Source organism: Lagopus leucura, unplaced genomic scaffold (assembly GCF_019238085.1).
Source record: "Lagopus leucura isolate 7727_CA_CO unplaced genomic scaffold, USGS_WTPT01 Super-Scaffold_100009, whole genome shotgun sequence".
NCBI lineage: Eukaryota > Metazoa > Chordata > Aves > Galliformes > Phasianidae > Lagopus > Lagopus leucura.
The window spans coordinates 18473805-18494631 of NW_024962266.1; the positions used below are offsets into that span (position 1 = coordinate 18473805).

At 42.1% G+C, this 20827-nt stretch overlaps 1 protein-coding gene across 2 annotated transcripts in view; it reads right to left on the minus strand.

Moving 5' to 3' along the window:
* Positions 1 to 20827, minus strand: part of ST6GALNAC5 (ST6 N-acetylgalactosaminide alpha-2,6-sialyltransferase 5) — a 115269-nt gene that overhangs the window by 6461 nt on the left and 87981 nt on the right. For both annotated transcript variants that reach the window (XM_042873081.1, XM_042873082.1), the window contains 2 exons: positions 6399 to 6808; positions 2143 to 2250 (listed from right to left, as the gene is read on the minus strand). In XM_042873081.1, the coding sequence (XP_042729015.1) occupies positions 2143 to 2250; positions 6399 to 6808 (518 nt within the window). The remainder of the gene's footprint in view (positions 1 to 2142; positions 2251 to 6398; positions 6809 to 20827) is intronic.

Below are 20827 nucleotides of genomic sequence, written 5' to 3' on the forward strand. Positions count from 1 at the left end.
ATGTACCTAAGCTCATCTGACTTCAACAAGGAACCTGGCCTGAAAAATTCGGATTGAGCACTGTTATCTTCTGCATTTCACATAAACACAGAATGACTTAGGTTGGAAGAGATATTAAAGATGATCCAGTTCCAACCTCTGGCTCACCCAGCCTCTAGGGATGGGACACCTGCAGCTCTCTGGGTGGATTCTCTTTCTATCATCTGACCTAAATCCTCCCTCTTTAATGCCACTCTTGTTCTGTCACTATCAGACTGTGTAGAAAGCCCATCCCCCACCTGCCTGTAAGCTGCCTTCGAACACTGGAAGGCCATGAGGTCTCCCTGTAGCCTCTTCTTCTCCAGGCTGAAAAAGCCCATCTCCCTCAACCTTTCTTCACAAGAGAGATGCTCCAGGCCTCTGAGTATCTTTGTGTCCTCCCGTGGACCCGCTGCAACAGTTTGCTTCCCTCCTGTGCTGGGAGCCCCAGGCCTGGACACAGTGCTCCAGATGGGGCCTCACAAGGGCCGAGCAGAGGGGGACGGTCCCTTCTCTCTCCCTGTTGCCACCCCTGTTGATGCAGTCCAGGATGCAGCTGGCCTTCCGGGCTGCAGGAGCACACTGCTGGCTCATGGCCAGCTTCCTGCCCGTCAGGACCCCAAAGCCTATCCCTGTCCACTGGATTTTTAGACAAGAAAGACAGACCAGCCACTTACAGTGATGACAGGGCCATAACCACTTCAGAACAGGAACTGAAGGAATGTGTCTTTGCCAACTGAAATGACAAGGGAACCAAATACTGTGCTAGCGAAGGTATTTATCTTGCCTGAAATATCTGATCTAGTTTGTTGTTTTCCTTGGAGAATTCATGATGAGATCTGGCAGTACATCACAGCATTTATCATTGGGGTTTTGTTATAATTTGTAAAAATTCTCACAAAGTGGGATTTAATGTTGACATTTTATACTATAATTTCTTCAGGGATTACTACTGTTTTGTGCCCAGGATAAATGCAGATTTTTGAATGATCCTTTTTAGTGCTCACAAGAAAGTCAAAGCAGTCCTATTCTCTATGACAGATGAGCTAACCTGTCACTGCAGCGTTGCTCCCCGTGCCCCTGAAATGTATCTTGTATTAGCCAAGGAAACAGACTTCAGTCAGATCACTTCAGTTGCTCTTAGTGAGAGGAGTTAAGGAGCAGGGGATGAAACATTTCATACTGTGCAAACCAGCTCTGTGCATCACCTGACAGTGCAAATGGATCAGGACTAGGGGTGCAGATGTTAAGCACACATTTCAAAAGGCCTGAGTGCTAGGTCTGGTTATGGGCAGACAGATGATACTGAACAGCATAAAAAGACCATTGATGTAAACCACATTTGCAAGGAGTTTATACCACAACTACCAAATCTTGAAGTCAGCTTCCCAGCACCTTGGGCCCACCACAGGAAACCCTAACCAACACCTCAGGTCTGAGGCCTGTACAGTGCTGGGGCATCGCGGAGTTGTGAAATGGACACAAGCTGCTACTTTATAAACCAACATCAACATGCCCCACGGCTTCCACTGAGAGAACGTGTGTGCTCCTACCACGCGTTCCCCACACTCTGCACGACCAAAGTGGGTGAAGAGAGGACCGAATGTATCTACTCTGCAGATGCAAATGCTGTGGGGTTGTTGTTGGGGCTTATTTAGGTTATTTAGGAAACCAGTTTACTGGAAGATTGGTATTTTTGTGACAGCAATACTACAGTCTTAACTTTAGTTGCATAGGAGGTTAATTTAGAAGCTGGTCACTGTAAGAACTGCTTTTCTCTCTTAATTGTGGGGGCAACCTTTAAAAACAAATTCAAAGTAATATTTTCTAGTGCTCTTTTTCAGATTAATTTCATGCCAATTACTGCTTTACTTTTAGCTGATAAATATTCAGGGACTAAAAGAAACCAACAACATAGATTAATTCTCCCGCACTACAAACAAAAATTTTTAATATTTTATATGACATAATTAAATGCTGTTTGTTGCTTTCAGAATCTGATCTTGGGACATGTTAATTAATTGCTTTAAGAGGATGGAAGATGTTTCAGAGAGAAAATTCAAGATTCAGATATTTGTAATGTTCAACCTCGTTGGCTAATAATGGTTCCAAAATAAATCCTACCTGCAGAAATCCGGTGGCACCATGCCATAAACATTTATCCTGTCACACAGCTCTAATGCGATAGTCATTGTGAACCAGCCCGTGCTAAGCCAAGTGTTGGATATCTTCCTGAAAGCAAAAACATCATTAAGTTTCTAGTCTGACAAATAATTCTTTAAAATATCTGAAATAATTTCTGGGCATTTTTTTTTATTTCTAAGAAAGGTTACAATTTTTTTTTTTCATTTTTATGAGAGGTTATGAAAATTGAGCAACCAGGATGACTTTGCTCATTCATCTTTTAACAGTTTTTACCAATGTCTTCTGTCAGTCAACTAACCTGTGCAGAAATACTCTGTCCGTAATTAATTTTGGGCACAGCAGCGTTCACATTTAGCTGACCTTTTGTAAAGTTTACCTTAAGTGAGTGAAACTTCATGTCCTGTATATACGTACTCCTGCTAGTAATGTGCTGGATAAACACCACCCATCTGTAATCAATTAATGGAGGAACTTATATACTAAACAAGAAGACACATCACAGGGAAGAGGAGTGCTTAAAATGCAACCTCCCATAGCATACAGAGGAGCCTGTCTGGTAGAGGAGATGAGACCAAGTACTCGTCTCATCATCTGCCTTCACACCTTGGTCCACAATCTAGAAGCTCTCAGCTATGCCCTGTGACTACTGGTGGGAAAGCTTGGTTAGGTGCAGCCACCTGGGAAGCTTTCCCATAGACCCCAACCCTCTGCTTGCTCTGAGTCCCTTCCCTGCCTGGTGGCACCTTTGAGTATGACCTATGAGTGCTTTGAGTGTTGACCTATGAGTGCTGCAAGGGCACCCTGCGTGGCTGCTCCTTTCCTGGCCTTTTCTACAGGATGGCAGTAGTTCTCAAAGAAGCACAGCTGATCCCAGCATTATTTATGCAGAATTAGTAGATATCATCCTGTGACCTCACAGATTTAAGGAGATTTAATACCTGTGCTTAAAGTGTGCTCTGTCACAGACTCTTTGCCTACAAAATGGCTACAGTACTGTTTTTTCATTCTAGCACTTGTTTGTCACTGCTGTTTTGTGGTTAAGAGCTGGCAACTAACTGTAGTGGTTACTGATTGCCTGGCACATGGGGCTGGAAGTCCCAGTTCTGCGTCGAGCTCACGCACTGTGCCTGTGCCTGGGAAGAGCTGGCTGTCTTGGAACAAGAGGACCAAGAGATGCTGGTGAGAAGCAAGTCTTAAAGGTGTAACTGTGTATTTAGGACAGCCGTGCAAGACCAAGTCAGGCATCAATCCTGGAAGGACGGACTCAAAACTACAACAGCCATTACAGGCAAGTGCTGTCATCACTAATACAGAAATTCAGCAGACAGAAGCACACTATACAGCTTCCCAAATGAGTGCTGTGTTGGCTCCAAGTAGGTTATCTGCAGGACAGTAAGACAGATGTCCTGAATGCTGTCAGACTGAGGAATGCCTGGTACTGAGGTCTCCTATTTCCTCAATGAACAGTGAAACTATTGCAAGTTAAGCACAACAAAGTGGTACAGAGGATGCTGGGGAGCCTCCGCGTTTTGCCCTATCAGTTACATGGTAATGTAAAAGATCCCAAAATGTATGTATTTACTACTTCTGACATAAATTCAGGGCTAAACTAGCAGTTGGAGATAAACTGATCTAAGCATCTCATCGATTCCAGTTAGGGGCCTTATTTCTTATCTAAATTTGCACTTGGACTTTGGGAGTGGGGGTGGGAAGTGACAGTTTATCACAGCGTAGCTGGGTCATAAGCTCAGCAGAGGCCTTCAGGCATAGCAAGAAAACAGCAAATAATTTCTGGCTTGAAATTATTAGGGAAAAGAAAGGTAGGAAAAAGTCCCAAGCAGTTGCTTTCCTGCTGACTCACGAGGTAATTTAGGCTTAGAGCGGTCCATGCCTTAAGACCTTGCATTCAAAACCAAGAGAGCAATTGCACTTAGGCCATGACCTGGGTTCTGCACGTGTCAGGAAACCTAGCAGGGCTGTCTGCTGGGTTACTTTCCTTTTTGCTCACGCACACTTAGTTCACAATTCAGTGTTTCCAGTAAATCAGAGAAGAACTGATTTTGAATAAACAAGCTTGAATGCCAAACAATGGAACAAAGATTTAAAAACTTATTCAAGTACTGCTTTGGCCTCTTTAAATACCATGTCTGTAGGACAGCTCTGTAGAAACAGGGTTACAACGTTTTGCCTTTTCATAAAAGATCTGAACAAAATTCTAACAAAAGAATCCTGTTTTTATACCTAATCAGCTGTAATGAAAGAATATGAAGAACTGTCATGTGCTTATTAGGGAAAATTATCAGATATTCTTTTATACTATGAACTAACACACTGTGCTGATAATTCTGTAGTGCACACTAAATTACAATTAAAGGCCTTTCTGCTCCACCAAAATCTCATTTATAATCTCTATGGAAATACTCTTCCTGCAGTTATTTCATTTATGCTTCCTTTATCTAATTACTATAATATTGGTTCTGAATCATATTTTCTTAATGTACCCTTATTCAATTATAAAGTTATTTTCAAGTACAGTTACTTTATAATACCAAGGATACTGCTCTGTAGCCTTTGTCATTCACCATACTATTTAACCGACAGCGTTTTCTGAAGGTTCCCCTTCATTTCAGAATCAGCTTTTTTTTTTTTTTTTTTTTTTAAAATCACAATGCGTCCAATTACCTTTTTCCTCATCATTTCCAAGACAGAAAGGAATGGTTTGATTACTGCAACCTTGCAGTCACACTTCTTTCTCCTTTGTTTCTTTTTGCAGGGACTGATGTCGAGAGCTCAGCAGAAACCTCCCAGGGAATGGCATCATTCCGGGCTGTACAATGCACTGCTTCTGCTCCCACAGCTACATAGCTGTTCTTCCCTTACAGTGCCTAGCTGTGTTTCTTTTCATCTTTCTTCTCTTTTTTCCATGCTGCTTATTCATTTATTTCACCTCCTGTTTTAATCCTGTAGCCCTTCATGTGTGCTGCATGTGCCTTACTAACCAGTGGCTCCTGCAAAGCCTGCAGCTGCTTCAATGCAATAGGACCTGGACAAGAATGAGGCTGCATTCTGCTGGGACCCATGTGCCACTGATTCACGCTGGGAGTTCAGGGTGTACTCAGTCATAGACACTACAAACCTGTTATCATCTCAGACTCCTTGAGAATATTTTGGGAGTCAAGACTGGGCCCGGTGTTTATGTGAGTCAGTCAAGTAGCGTGATGCTGAGTTTGATCCACGGTAACTGAACTCTGACAGAAAAGCAGATGGAGTACCACAGACACCAAGCTAAGATGCAGTCACCACAAGCTACAGGATACAGGAGTGTCCATGCCGCTGGCTCTGCCCAAAAGACAAATCTCCTGCTCAAGTATTCTCTGTCCACATAGGACCAAGCCCAGCATATGTACAGTATTTGCAAAATTAGAGAATTTCACCATGAGTTACCGTGCCACCACAAAGCCACCTCTTCATTTGAACCTTAGTAGAGACCCCTTCAATTTTTTACAGCTACATATTTAATATATAGAAAATACGAGTTCATTAAAAATAAATGTATTTCTCTCTAGGAAGTCTCTGGCTTAAATGCCCATTTTTCTAACATTATATATGAAAATGCTCGAGTCCTGCAGTGGGTCACCAATTAAAATTTTGATTTGAAGATCAGCCTACAAGTCACAAACAGCCTCATAAAGATGTAACTATCGTAACTTGCCTTTTCCCAGTTGGAACTGTAAGGTGAACGCTTCTGAAGCACCTAATGTATGACTAATGTTTGTTTGTTTTACAAGAAGCTTTACAGCTGCAGTGTTCCAAGAATGCTTAAATTCAATAAACAGCTATTATAATTCACAGAATGGTAGCATTTCCTCTGTAAGCAAACATAACCTATCCATCCTGATTTTTCAGAATCAGTAAAAAACTTCCAGGTATATAACCTCAGAAGTGAGATTTAAACAGCTCCAGCTCCTACCTCGTTGGCTGTATAAACAGTACAGCCAGATGCTGGCATTCTAAATTGATGAGGCAATCCTCCATACAAATTATTTAGAGGCATACTTTTTTACTTACGTTGCAAGTGATGTTATTTGGCGTATTATACCGTACCACAACTCATGCAGCAGAGGATTTAATGGGTGTGATGCTCCCTCTGAGCAGACCTCAAATTGGTACATATAAACTACATTATTTTACTACTGTATGTCTTCCCCCAAATGTATCCCCATAAATTTTCTCACCTGTCTTTCCCAGTTTCCCGTTTAAAAAGGTCATCAAATTGAAGCATCTTGTGGCGAGAAATCATGTATGCTTTTAATTGAGGCAGTATCTGATTCATCAGCTGCAGGTTGTTGTACACCAAGCCTTTACCATCTCTCCTCATGTAGCTGCTGGGACCCCAGAAGATGAACACAGCACCGTGGCTCATGTTTAAGAGTTCGTTGCGATTGCGCAAAATCCTCTGAATACTGGAGTGTGCAATGACTCGCAGGCTTGTTTTGTTCCCAACATCCTGTCCGTAACCTCGAGTAGGTGCATCATTCATTCGTATTACGCACTCCGTCTCGTCGATTCTGTCACCTTGCTTACTTCCCAGAAGGTGTCCAGAACTGGTTACCAATGCACAGCTCTTGCAGTGCATTTTTAAAGGCTGCAAAAGACATACATATTTCAGGATCAGCTGTGAACACCTCCCCATGCACTAGGTATAATTCATATTTTACATATACATTGCATATTTTAGAGCAAAAAGACCTCGGAGGGTTTTGCACAGATCTCTCAGCATTCTTCCCAAATAACTGGGGATATATTACCTATATCTTTTATAGATGGGGAAAATCGTATGTAGCCCTTAAAAATCCTCCATAGAATTGAATCCACTGTTTAAGTCCTCCTTCCCACCGCGGTTTAATAACCTTCATATTTAGTAATCACAACAGCTTCTATACCGTTCACAGCTGCACAGCGTTGTTCTTCTTCCACTTGTTATAAAAGAGTTCTAATTGGAGTATTGCTGATTCTCCTTCCAATTTCTGCAGGAACTGATCATTTTTTTTAAATCTCCGTAAGCACAGGCGTGAATAGCTTTTCAACCTTGGGGTCAGGACATTTTGCACAGGGAACAGAATTATATCCTGGTCTAACCCTTCCACACCATTTCCAAGTCAGTGCCATGACCACAGCAGTGCTCTCATGCCTCCACTGTGATTCAACAGTCAGAGCTGCTCATTAACGTCTGCATATCTCTTACATGACAGCAAGTTAGAGCACTGAACTTTTTCTAGCTTGTCAGGTCATGCTTAAAAGTTACACAATAAAATGAAATAGGCAGTGCCTGTTCAGTCAGTGCCTGACCTAATAGAGCTGGGAGAATAAAACAAGCTTTCAGGAAAATGAAAATGCTTTGCAAATCATTCTACTGAAGTTTGTCACCAACACATATATAAACAAGAGACGTATGTGTGTTCATCTGCTGCTCAGTGTGAGAGCTGGAAAGGGGCAAAGGGCCAAAGACCATCCCCAAAGTGCTGATTTCCAACAATACAGCAAAGCGGGAGGCACAGCCTGTTTGAGGGTGTACCTCTGTATACTGCAGCATCTAAGATCAGCAACACTACATTACAGACCATAGATCTGTATCTGGTGTATCCAGCATGGGAAAGAGGAGGTGGTCAGAGCTGCTGTCCTGACATGGCATGCTGGCCAAAAAAACCACTCCCAAAATAAAACACAACAAACTGAACTGTGGTTGGCCCTCAGTTTGACATTCTGAAGGTAGCAAGAAGTGGTTGCTGTCTGAATTTGTTTTCTGCAAGAATGGCTAACTGCTTGTTAAATTAAAGCAAAAAAATAACTGTATGATTTGTGTAATGACAGAAGCAGCAAGCTTTGTGTCTCAATCTTCCCCCAGAAAGAAAAGTCCTTTCTCTCACATGTATTTGGACTGCACTCCAGAGCTAATGATATGAGTATCAACGTTTGTGCTTTTGTACTCAAGGCTTCCTAATGCAGTATTTACATGTATTTTCCTTTCAGCTTTTTCCTGGCACTTTGATGAATTACCCAGCAAAAGGCTTTAAGGTGAACTAGCTTCTCCACCATCCTGCTTGGGAAAGCAAGATGAAGTGCTAATGAGGTTAAAGGAAATGTAGTCAGCACCAATGTTAACTCACATGGGTTCGAATACCCACACTGCAAGACTTTTTCACCTACACCAATCTCTGCTGGTTTCTGGCCTACTGAGCTACAAGTACTTATTTTAAATGTCTGCCAGAGGATCCATCACCTGTGAGGAAACAAGCGCAACCATCAGTGGGGCAGGGAGGGAAATGTCATCATCTGCTAGGTGATACACATTAATACTCCCACAACATCTGTCCTGTAGCTTGCTAGGAAATGGTTCCCTTTGGAAAAAAAGTCTTCTGACTGAAACATGCAGGTATTACCCAACTAATTCTTCAGTGATGCGTGGGGGCCGAGCAGCTGTACCTGCTCCAGGCCAATCATTGATGCTCACCTCAGAGTCTTTCTGCACAGATCTACAAATCTCACACCTAAAACCGTCAGAGGAATTCACAGCCAACAGCCACAACATTCTCACACCAGCTGTTTCTAATGCCTTGACAATATTGAAAGCAAGGGGAAAAAAAACCTACTGCTGTAATATTAGCTGGCCAGGAGGCAGTGGTTGCACCAGAAATGTCATCTACTTAAGCAATAATAATGGAGTCACAAAGCATTTCTTTGGGATTGATGACCAGCTAGGAAAAGTTGATGGCCTGAGAATAACCAGGGGCCATTAAGCCAGAAGAACATTAAGTTCACAGAAAGCTCTCTGCTAATGTAATTATTACAGGGATATGTGGGGAAAAAAGCAAACTAAAAAAAGCAAACCCGTGACATGCGAGTTATATTTTAGGTAGGCAATGCAACCCACACTCCATTCGTCTTGCTTCAAAATGCCCAAAAAAGGCACAGGGTGAGAGGACTTTTATGGTGCCTGTGCTAGCTACCTTGAAACATAACCCACAGAGTACATAAACCTGCTGACATTTGACAACGGCCATTGATACCCACTGTGTTCACCCAGTGAAGCTGGCAGAACAAAGCCATTCCCTGTTAGAAGGGCTGTCCCAGGGAAGGGAAGGGAGCAGGAAAACTTGCCCGGTTCTGGGACAGCCCACAGCAGCGCACTGGGGGTTATAGCAAATGTGCACAACCTGGCACAGCAGAAGTACCACGTGCTGAAATGCTGCCGGCAGCTGTCACTGCCACGTGTTACAGCCCAGTAATACTGCTGCTGTATCAACGTCTTCTGGTTTGTTAATAACAGACCAACAAGCAAATGGCAATGAAAAAGCATTGCCACAGTTGTTCCTGTACTTTCCAATTTAAGCAATCCCTGCTCTGTTATTGACTTCAAAATCTATGCCGTCCAATGACAGAAAGATGTTATTTTCAGACACTTTATTGCTCAAAAGAAATCAATAGAATGTTATTACTGATTCAAACTATGTTACTCTTAGATAAAATTATTTTCTTTGTGATGAAATAAAATGCCTTCTTATTGTTTTTTTTATTTCTGCTTATCACAGTCCTTTGATTTTAAAGGTAAGATTTTAGAAAAGAAGACAGTTCCTCCCAGTAAAACCAGCAGCACTGGGAAGCATGATGCTTCCTCCTCCTGAGCATTTAATGACTTACTTTCAAGACCCCTGGGTTTGGATCATTCCACTATCAGTAATATAAATGGTTTCTTTCTATAAATATATTTTTAAAAAAGCATATTTTACCTGAACAACGATGAAAAAAATGAAAAAAACCCCAAACAATGAAGAACACCTCACTACTGAGCTCAGCAGAAAACGAGCACCTGTTAGTTCGTTAACACCAACATTCCTAATAGATAATGCTGGACATAGTGCAGATGAATCCCTAATGCACAGAGAAGGCAAGAAGCAAAGCAGACGAAAAAAATGCTACAGAATATCCAAACTCCTTTTGGATATGTGATCTTTAACCAAACGTTTGAGACCACAAGTGCAAAATGCCAACGATTCTATGAAAATAATGCCTGCTCCCCGATATTTTTTGCTTTGTAATATATCAGTGTTGGAACAGGGCACATGAAAAGAGCTAAAGGTGAAATAAATGTACAAGCACAATGAGTTTGCCTTAGTCCCATGCACATGACACACTTGCAATGATGCCCTCAAATCAGTCTTCTCCGAACAGTGAAAATGAGCCCGGTGCATATTTTGAGCAATACTCTGGTATACAAAAAGCTGGAAGGAAAAGTAGAGTGAAAAAAAGCACGTAGAGACTTCTTTTTTACCTCAACCAACTTAACCTTTCTGAGGTGTTCAGGTCTCTGTGAACTCTGGTTTCATGGTGCCGAGTTCTGATCTAAGACACGGCCTTGGTTTGACCACACTCACATTTGGCTGGGGAACGTAGCTTGCTTTCTACATTCTGCATGCCAGCTCTGATTTTCCACTGAAGTTTCGTAACTTTTCATTCTTTAACCCAGACGTCAGCAAGTACAGAGAGGTCTTAACGAGGGAGAAAAATCCCCTGAGCAAACGCATTTGTAATTTTTGTTGAACTAGACTTTTGGAGCATTAGATGCTCTGCTATGAAAACAAACTGCATTATCTACTGAAATAAAAGCACCGATTGCTTCAAGAACTGTTACCCCAGTGACCGATAGCACACAAGTAAATAGAAAGGGTTAGGAGATACCACTTCCCCAACACTGCTAATCCTTATGCAAATCCACATAACAAGCATCCGAAGCAAAACTTTGCAATTCAAAAAAGGTTTGGCAAATCTGTTTAGGAAGATAAATGCGTGTCTGCTTAAAAAGATAAAAGATAAAACAAATGAATTTCTTATTACTTCTCTTTGTTTTTCGGGCTGTAGAGCTTGAATATGCAGGCTTCGTGGAAACATTAGCATCCTCATTTCCTATTGATTCTTCAAGAGTTAATTGTATAACTGGACTCTGCCTTCAGATCTTTGTTGAACAGCAACAGTGCAAGAGCCGAACTTCAGCACCTGCCTTCATCACGCCGGTGATCACAGCACCCTGGGTTTTATTTCTCAGAGGAGCAGCATATTTTTGTCTGCCATATTATGCTGATGGGCACCTGCAAAACTTGTAGTAAAAATACAATAAAATTCTATTTTCAAACGGTCCTTAGGCGAATCTACTTCAATTTCTAAACATGAGGCTGGATTACGAAAGGCAAAATAAAAAAAAAAACAAAACAAATGCACTCCATAAAGCTTTCACTGGGATAATTTTCTTAGAAAAAGTACCGTTCAGCACATTAGTCACTGAAGAGTTTTGTGCTCGTGTGAAGTGCTTTCCGGCACATTAACTCTTTTTCAGAGACCTGCCTGCTAGTCAAAGCTTCCATTAGATTAATTAAAATATGGCTCCTCTCACTGGAAAGAAAAGGCATGAGTTTGGTTACAGGACATTGACCACATCCAGAAAGCAAACCCTTCCCCGTCACACGAAGGATGAAAAGAAGCTGCGCAGGAGACGGAACAACGAGAGAAGTTCTGGTGTACAGAGCACATTTCTTTTCTTATTTGGAAGCATGATTACATGGTGCTGATGTTTTCCCCAAAGCCAACTGAAGTGAATATAAGGTGCAACCTTGCAAATTGTCAGTGCGTATAAAGCTAAGATTTAGAGAGTAGTTTCCAACCCGCATCCTATAAATGTGTCCCATGGGGCAGATTAGTATCAATCATAGGCTTATTGGAGGGGGAGATAGGATACAATGATAACCTGGAGCTATCCACTAGAGTAATGGTCTAAGAAGAAAAAGCAATCAGAGAAAGAAAAGAGTATCTTCAATGAAAGACAGCACTGGAAAATCAGGCAGGAATGCATCATGTTGATGAACATGAGCTGTTATACAAGAGAGAGAATCATATGAACAATATGCAGGCTCAAAAGAAACGGTTATTGCCTAATGTTTATCTTAAAAGCAGTGCAAATAGACATCCATATTACATCAAACCGTTTCACTTTTGTGCTGCCGTTGAAGTACTTGCACTGAAATGCAATAAAGCAACAAACGTGGTGTCTTACTAACTATGCAAACAGTCATCAATGGCATTTTAGAAAAATGGGAACTATTTCAACAGTTGGACAGCTTGGATTTTTGCTTTGGAAAGCATTCACATCAACTCCTCCAATCCACTCTGGCACGCTTTGGCAATTCTTCCTTGTTTAAATCCTTCAGGGAAATACACCCTGAGCTGCTCCCTCTGCACCTGCCGTTGCCGTGCAAGGTTTTTTATCTAGCGTTAAAGGTGAATACCATTGATCCTTAAAGACTGTTTTCAACCGAAAGCACTTGGGTCTTTCTGTGACACTCTCTGCCTTTTCCAAATACGTCTAAACTAGAGCCATATCTCCAAAAGGCAATTATGGGATAGCACTGGAAAGGAACAAGGGTTTAAGCCGCTCCATGCAGCCAGCTTTCACACAGCTTCAACATCACATATTTAGTCCAGAAGAAACTTAAGATCAAATGTCTGATTAGAGTTACCCACCCCACAGAGAATTCTCACTAACACGTATCTCGTCTTGTATTTCTCTACCTTATTGAAGCTGACTGTAACAAAAAAGCACAGCTCCTTATTGCTTTCAAAGGTCTTTGTTTCAGTAACTGTCAGAAATGTCTAACCTCACCATGACCAAGACCTTTTGATTTTTATGGGCTAGCTTCACGTAATCCTCACCAGTTCGTTTTGTATTAACCCCAACTGCTCTGTATGTCCCTACTTCTGTTCCTCTACGCTAAGAGTACCTAAGAAATCAGAGAGTTCTTTTTTTTCCTCTGTCAGAAGACACTACTTCTGGGTTTTACATGTTTTTTTGAGGATGTTCCAGGTTCAGTGACACACAACACTGTACCACCTGCAGAGCAGGATCCCATAGCAGCTTCTGCAGTAAGGTCACTGAGGACAGAAACTGGTACTGGTGCTGAAACTGATGATGCTGCTCATTACATCCACTGCATTCAACAGCTACTGGCTGCAGATTGTCACTGGGACTTTCTCCCATGCATGTATGTGGAGAGGAAGAAGGGTGAGTTTGGGGCTAAAGTATTTGCATATTTACTTTTGGACTAAGAGCAGACGGCAAGAAAACATCCCAAAGACAGCTATTTAAAAATCTGCAGTTGAAACTCTTGGGTTTTTAACTTTTTGGGAAGCTACAGCCAAATTTGAATTTAGGGGTTGGCTTTGAGTGCTTTCAGAAGGGTCTCAAGTATTCCTTACACATCTCTCCAACTAATTGGTTCCCATTATCAAGTCCCGATCCAGAGACAAACATAAACATATTTATCCCACTGGGATATCTGCACTGAGCCTATCTGCCAGAATGTATGTTAATATGAAATTAAACACTCATAGGATGGAAACGTTTTGCACTGAAATGCTCCTATCACTGAGGGTTAATTATACAATCAAGCAAAAGAGATGGCACTGTCTGACAACATGGATTTCCCAAGGAGATAAGATGCTCTTAATTTATAGCAGGCACACCAAAGCTATCTTCTGACTAAGTCAGGGGTAAGTCAGCTCAACGGAAAAGTTTGAGGTTAGCTGGGTATCTCTGGAGGAAGCAGAGAAAAAGCCTGACTGGAAAGAAAGGAAGGGCTCTCCCCAACAAAGGCATCCTGATCTGCAGGGCAAATGAGAAGAGAACCCTTGAGAAAATGCGCCAGGAAAAAGCTGATAGCAAGTCAGCTAATTATTGGGAGAGAGGGTGTCTGACCTTGCTAGAAGTAGAGTTAAGTATATTTCCATATCTGTGTATTTCACAGACATTTATAACTGTGCATCTCTTGGGGCCGTGGCACTTAAGTGCTTTTATTTATGTTTTACTGTCAGCTGATGTGAGTGAAGAATGATTCCCAGGCACTTGGCTAACACTCTTCAGTAATATTCCTTGCTTCAAGATGTAGCTTATCTACATGCTGGGGAATGGTACTACTTACATCCACTGACCCAGCACGTCAGGCCGAGGTGTTTGAAGCACAGAAGGCCGTGCCAGCGAGAGGAGGAGGGAGGCAGCTGTACCAACAGATGCCACAAAAATCAGGGAAAAAAGAACCATCTCTCAGTGTGCAGCAGCAGACGGGAGCCTCCCCAGAAAGAGATGAGGTGCAGAGTACAAGCCCCAAGGGATTTCGGAGTGCTTTAGACTTCTTTGCTTCTTATTTCACCTTCATAGACCTAAATTGCACTCCTTTACCATGATGCGTGTGTCATTTGAAATGCTTTTTACCTGGTAGTGACATTAAGCTGTTCCTGCTCACTTCCTCCTGTATTTTTTGTGGGGAATATACCTCCTGAATTGGTCGTCAGATCCACTTCACCATGGGAACAGCAGGCCAAGAGAAGTAAAAACAAGTCAGAAATAAACAACAACAAAGAAAAAGAAGAGAGGTAGATGGAATATCTTTCTATAGTGATGCTGACTGTACATAAAATTCAGCCCAAAAGGCCACAAGAAGGATAATGGTGGTGGGGAAAGAATGGAAAGGAATAACAATAGCACGACCAACTACTGCCAGACTGCAGAGGACTATCAAAATCTCTCAATCTTTCATTGCTTCAAATCCCCATTATCAAATGCTTTAAGATATGATATGTGTCAGCAGGAAATGTGAAGCTATGTGATGGCACTCGCTTTGCAGGTCGCTGTGCCATGCCTGGCTGCATCTGAAACTCCTGGCTCATGGCAATGAATCTCTGCTAAACAGAGCAATATTTGCATTCCGAGTTTTCCAGCATTGGACATACAGGTCATCGTTCCTTCTTTACAGCCCCAAACAGTGCCTAGCAACTAACCAGCACTTCTGAGAAATCCAGACCTCTCCAGAGCCACTACTTCAAGTCTCAGGAGAGACAGAGGGCCTTTTCTTCTTCTGGGGCAGACACACTGATGTACCAACAGCTTTCAGTATGGAAATCTTTCAGCAACAATTCAAAAAGAGAAAAAGCCTCCCCTGAGGGGTGTAGGCACTGCACTGAGCAGAGATGCATGCAGGTACTTCCTCCTGTCTGTACAGCCCAGCCCTCAGCTGCACGCTGCTGTCCCTGACTGGTGAGCCCAGCTGAAGGCACCCCTCGTTGGGTGCCCACACACTCATGACGGATGTCTCCTGAGGACGTCCAGCACCCCAACACCCTACAAGACACTGAATTTCACCTTCAGGATGGCACTGCCTGTACGTCACAGATGTGCCTGTTTGTGCATCCAAGGGAAAACCACCCCATCCTGCCAGAAGTGCTGCCTCTGCAGCACACATGGCCAGGAGAGCCTCTGTCCTGGGAATGCATCCTGAAGGCAAAGAGCAGCCGAACTCAGACACGTCCCCATTCAGGCATAGCTGCAGTGTGGGCAATGCCTTTCTGCCACGCGTTCTGCTTCTCAAAACACCAAAAACTGCAACCGTGCAGAATTTCTACCCTCAAAAAAATAATAATCACAACACAGCTCTACTCTAATTAAACAGAAATTAATTACATCCTCTACAACAGGACAGGTTCTGAAGGCTTAACTGGTTTCCATTTAATTATTGTATAACTTTGTGAACACAGCACAAATCTTCTTTTTAACATTCTAAACACAGTGGAGGGTTTTGTTTGCTTTAAAAGACTGCAATGGATGCCACGCTTGCATTTAATTAAAAAAAAATAAGTTATTAAACTAGTTTATTTTGGTTCAATGTGTATTTGTTCAGCCTGGGACGATTTCACATCAGAAATCAGATTTTTTTTTTCCCCAGTTAGTATTGAGCAACAGACATCGGGGAAAGCAAATAAAAAAGAACAGATCGATGTATTTTGAAAGGAACGCTTGTTAATACAAAAGCATTTGGTCTTGTCACAACTAGATTATCTTTGAATATTCATAGTTTCCAAAGGAATCAATCCATATCCTGAAAGTTGAACATTTTTAGCAGGAACAAGACAGCACGCTAGAAAGCAGAACACATGCAGAAACCTGGTGCTCAAGTAGGAACTGCCCTCTGGTCAAGGGCAATGGGAAGGAATGGAATCACCATCCCTGGACGGGCTCAAGGAAAGGCACTGAGAAACACGGTTCAGCAGGCATGGTGGGGATGTGCTGGCGGTTGGACGAGGTGATCTTAGTGGTCTTTTCCAACCTTAATGATTCTGTGAATGATATCCATACGTTTGGTGGGTGAGGCTGTGGGATGAGTGCAGTAGGACTGTGGCCCAGGCACAGAGCCGGCAGAAAGGTTCTCCTTTCCGTATCCTGAGCAGCTTCATGCAGAAGGCAGGCAAAGCTGCTGGCAAGTGCAGGAAAAGAACGGCGGGCACATGAAATTCAGATGAGGAAACAGCCCTCTGGTTTACGTGTTTCCAGGGCTAGGCAGCAGCTAAACTAAGATTCTTCTAAACTGCAATTTTACATTCGGGTTTAGGAGCTTTAGTTGGGCTAAGTCCTGCTTTAGACATCAAAGCTCTTCACAGGATCTAACTCTCTGCCTTTGTATTAAATAAAAGTCCTAGGGAACCACTTCTTCACAGTCACATACCTGATTCATCACACTTTGAAAGCCTACAATAAATCTGTCATGGAAGCCTACTAATTGCTAGTAAATCACCAAAGCTGGAAGTGTCATAAGCACATGCAAAAAGAGTGAAAGTGAGGAGCACAGCATTCATAGAGCTCTGGGGTGAAATCCTGTCTTGAACTCATAATCTATGTGAAAATAAATGATGGATAACAATTACTAACTTAGAAATCAAATCTTCACGTGGGGACAATTCAGTAAGGTTAGGTGATTACAGGACTATGCAGCAGCATCAATTATGGAATCAGAAATAGCGTCACGGCCCTCAGAAGCTAGAAAGGCTTTGCAATGCTTTGTTCAGCAACATCAGAGGGCACCCAAACAATCTGGGGGTTCTCATTTGGAATAAAAGAAAGAAAGAACAAACGAGCTGAAGGCACAAGCCCAGAAATGACTGGCAATGATCCTAACTTATCATCTGAGCCACCATTTGCTCTGACAATTGATGGGAAATGAAGTGTGATCAATTCTAGCCGATCGTACGTTGTTCCCCCTGACTGACCTGCCAAGGCTTTGATTGAACAATTAGTTAAGATGTGAATATCACACATTTTGCACAGAGTTCACAAGTCAAAGCCCTACTATCATACAATGGAAAATTACCATATTATCTTTCACTTTACATCTTTCACCTGAGCCTCAATATTGCAAAAATCTGGAATAAAAACATAACAGTACATAAGAAATGGTAAAATCCAAAAGCATGAAATCTTGGAGGTCAGTGTAACTCCTCCAGTAATACTACACAGGTTTTTAATCCTACATATGGATAATAAGCCATATCAGAGGGGATTAAATCCATGTTCCTCATTTACAATAGCTCACTTCTAGCAGCACCTGTCCGTTTGCCCATCTCAATACCAGGGGAAGCAGCTCCATCCCCAGCGCTGACATCAAGGCTGACATTTTAATAGCAGCTACTGTTTAAGAGCGCTATCACCACCCTGAGATTCCTTGAAAAGATTTAATCAAGCTTTGATACAGCAAAGCTCTCTAGAGCAGACAACCAGCTTGTAGGGTTTGTAAAGAAGTGGGGGCTTCTTCACTGATCACAGTGACCAAAGACACTGTGTGTACTGTTTTATCTCATACACTGATGGTGCTAACTGTGAAGACAAAGCAGTTATTAGTGCAAAACATAGCCTGACTTGCCAATTGGGCCCTTTATGTGCACCTTGGCATTTTTACACTTGGCTCATAGGTGGATGCAGTGCCATAGCACCACAGAGGCGTCAGAAGACAACAGCTTCCTCAAACCATTCCGCTGTACCCTTCTCTGCACTCAGCAGTTCTTTCTTTATCTCTCCTGCCTATTCCCTTCTCACCTGCCAATAGCAGAACCAAAATGAGAAATGTATGAACTGGAAACACAAAAGCATCACCTACAATACAGAAATGTGTCAGTGGCATAGGAAGCAGAATTGGAGAAACCACGAGAAAGAGAAAATATCCTACTCCACATTACAGGTGACTGATTTTTTTCCCACCCTACGCTGTAATACATCGCAGTCTTTGCTAGGAAAGCTCTTTCCCGGAGCTAATAAAGACATGCCCTGATTAGTGCTTGCTCAGTGTGCTCCAATGGAAGGCGTTTCTGGTTTGCCTGGCAGCAGCACCTCAGATAATCCAAGGAAAATAGGTTCAGCTTTCCTTCCGGGCTGACAGCACACCGAAAACATAATGCTACAGCTTTGCGTCCACAAAAGGCTTCCTTTGGACTTTACCCGACCCTATCCCTGATCATTTTAAACTGACAGAAAATACCATACCAGTGTAATCCCAACACTTGCTGGCAGATTGTTTTTCCGATTCCCCAGCCCAGCAGGTGTGTGAATAGCTGGGACACACCGCAGTGTACTTCTATGGCTGCTTCTGTAGTGCAGCAGTTTGCATAACACTTTGAAGTGAGCACTTCTTAAGAGAGGAAATCTGCATTACCGAGGCAGCACATGTATTGCACACAAACTATATATATTCAAATTCAACCCTTGTCTTTTTATGTCAAACCAGCTTTCCTGTATCAATGGGATTTGCAGATTATGGAAGTGACGTGGGTCGGACTGACTGCCACACTGTATTTGCCTGTGACGTCCACACCACACTTTGTGCGTCAAGCAGACACATATTAGGGAAATGAGAACTACATATTTACTGCATGCAGGCTGATAAAAGAATGGGATGAGTAACATAAGCTCACAGAAAGACAAAATGCTGGCATTCCATCCTCCCTAGAAATAACAGCTCACCTCCTGTGGTTATTTATCCACAGCCATCTGGGTCGCAGTGGTTCCTCAGCCACTCTTCTTTTCAAGAGCAAAAACTTCATCTGTGGTTTTCTACAGGGCTTAGCTCTGGTGAGCATTAATTAAGCACTGAATCATTGCAGAAAATTGCCTCCTTTCTGCCTGCTGGCAAGAGTAGTTAGCAGGGGGTATATAAAATATGAAATAAAATATTCCGCCCTTTCCAGATTAGCCCAAAGCACAAACAAGTGCTAGCATTCTCTTTGTTCTTCTTACTCAGAGCGAATGGTGTATCAGGTTTGAGTAAGACAGTTGCATCTTGAGCAAATTGGCTCCAGGAATCAATCAATGCACCCCAGCCAAGGAGCTGGGATGTCTAGACGTGTACACTTGTGGAAATGGTTACTAGACACGCGGTAATAACGGCAACACGATGGGCTGACAAGATTTCATTTCCTTCTGAGATTGGAAAATTCTGATTCTGTTTGACAATAAATGTAAATTATTTACAGCACAAAGACTGGGTAGAGACTGTATGTACAGGGCACTACTGGGTGTGGGCAGTTCTTACTTACAACAACCGGGGCACTATACACACACTGATAAAGTGAAGAGAACCGAAGGCAGAATATTTATATCTTAAATAATTTTCTACATATTAGCTATTTATCTTAATACCATATCCTTTCATATCTGCTTATGTTATTAACATTTGGTAGTTTTTTTTATTCAGCTAAAGCTTACTGAATGAAGAAAGTCTTGCAATTGTTCAGCAGGTCAGGTTAAAAGTGGCTATCAAAGCCTCAGTACCACATAAGATGCCAACATCCTCCAAAATAACTCACTAAATAGATTTTCACAAGCAGCAATCTCTATTTACTAAAGCAGTAAAATCAGCCTTGCAGTATCTAAAAGAATTAACTGTTCTCTGTGAAAATTAGCCATACAGCATCACAGGAGGTTCCCCTTTACCCAGCATCAGTTCAATTTCACTGTCTCTAAGAAGGAGATTATATTTCCCCTTTACAACTCAGTTGCCAACTGTCTTAACACACTTCAGCAAGCTCTCAAAGGCAGGCTGACATCAGCCAATTCTTTCTCAGATCCAGGCTGCTTCCCTTGCACCAAGCTCCTCCTCCCACTGCTTTTTCAGTTCTCTTCCCTCTCATTCCTGGTTTCAAAGTCCCCAGCAGTTCGTTACTGTCTAGGATAAAATCTCTGTGCCACATACGAGTCACTTCAATCATGCAACATAAATGATGCACATCTGGTAAATTAAGAACTCATTTGAAACATCCCTGAAATGCATTCTGAAGGATGAAGGGAGAGCATCAAAAATTTAGGATGCTACAGAATGTGAATTTTGGAATGTGTCAGAAATCAGCTGGGCATACAGATTTCAGACTTTATTTTCTGTTTCTATTGTATTTGCTGCCCTCATAGAGTTATCAAAGACTCTGTATGGATAACATGGAACCTACAGATTGCTTATAAAATGCATTTCTGTATGTATTCCTCATTTATTACAGACTTATGTAGTTGTCACTTTAATAAAACACATTTTGGTATTTATTTACAAGTTCGGGGTTTACATTCTAGTTTTTTTTCCCCTCAGGAATAAAGCGGAGGTGGCTTACATCTAGAATGTGCAAATTAACAGCTTTTCTGGATCTTAGTAAACAACTTTTTTTTCCTGGCAACCACATAGGGCTTTCCTAGAATCAGGGGCATCACCAAGAGAAAAAGGATGAATTACTGTATATAGCAGTTTTAGACTGAGGATCT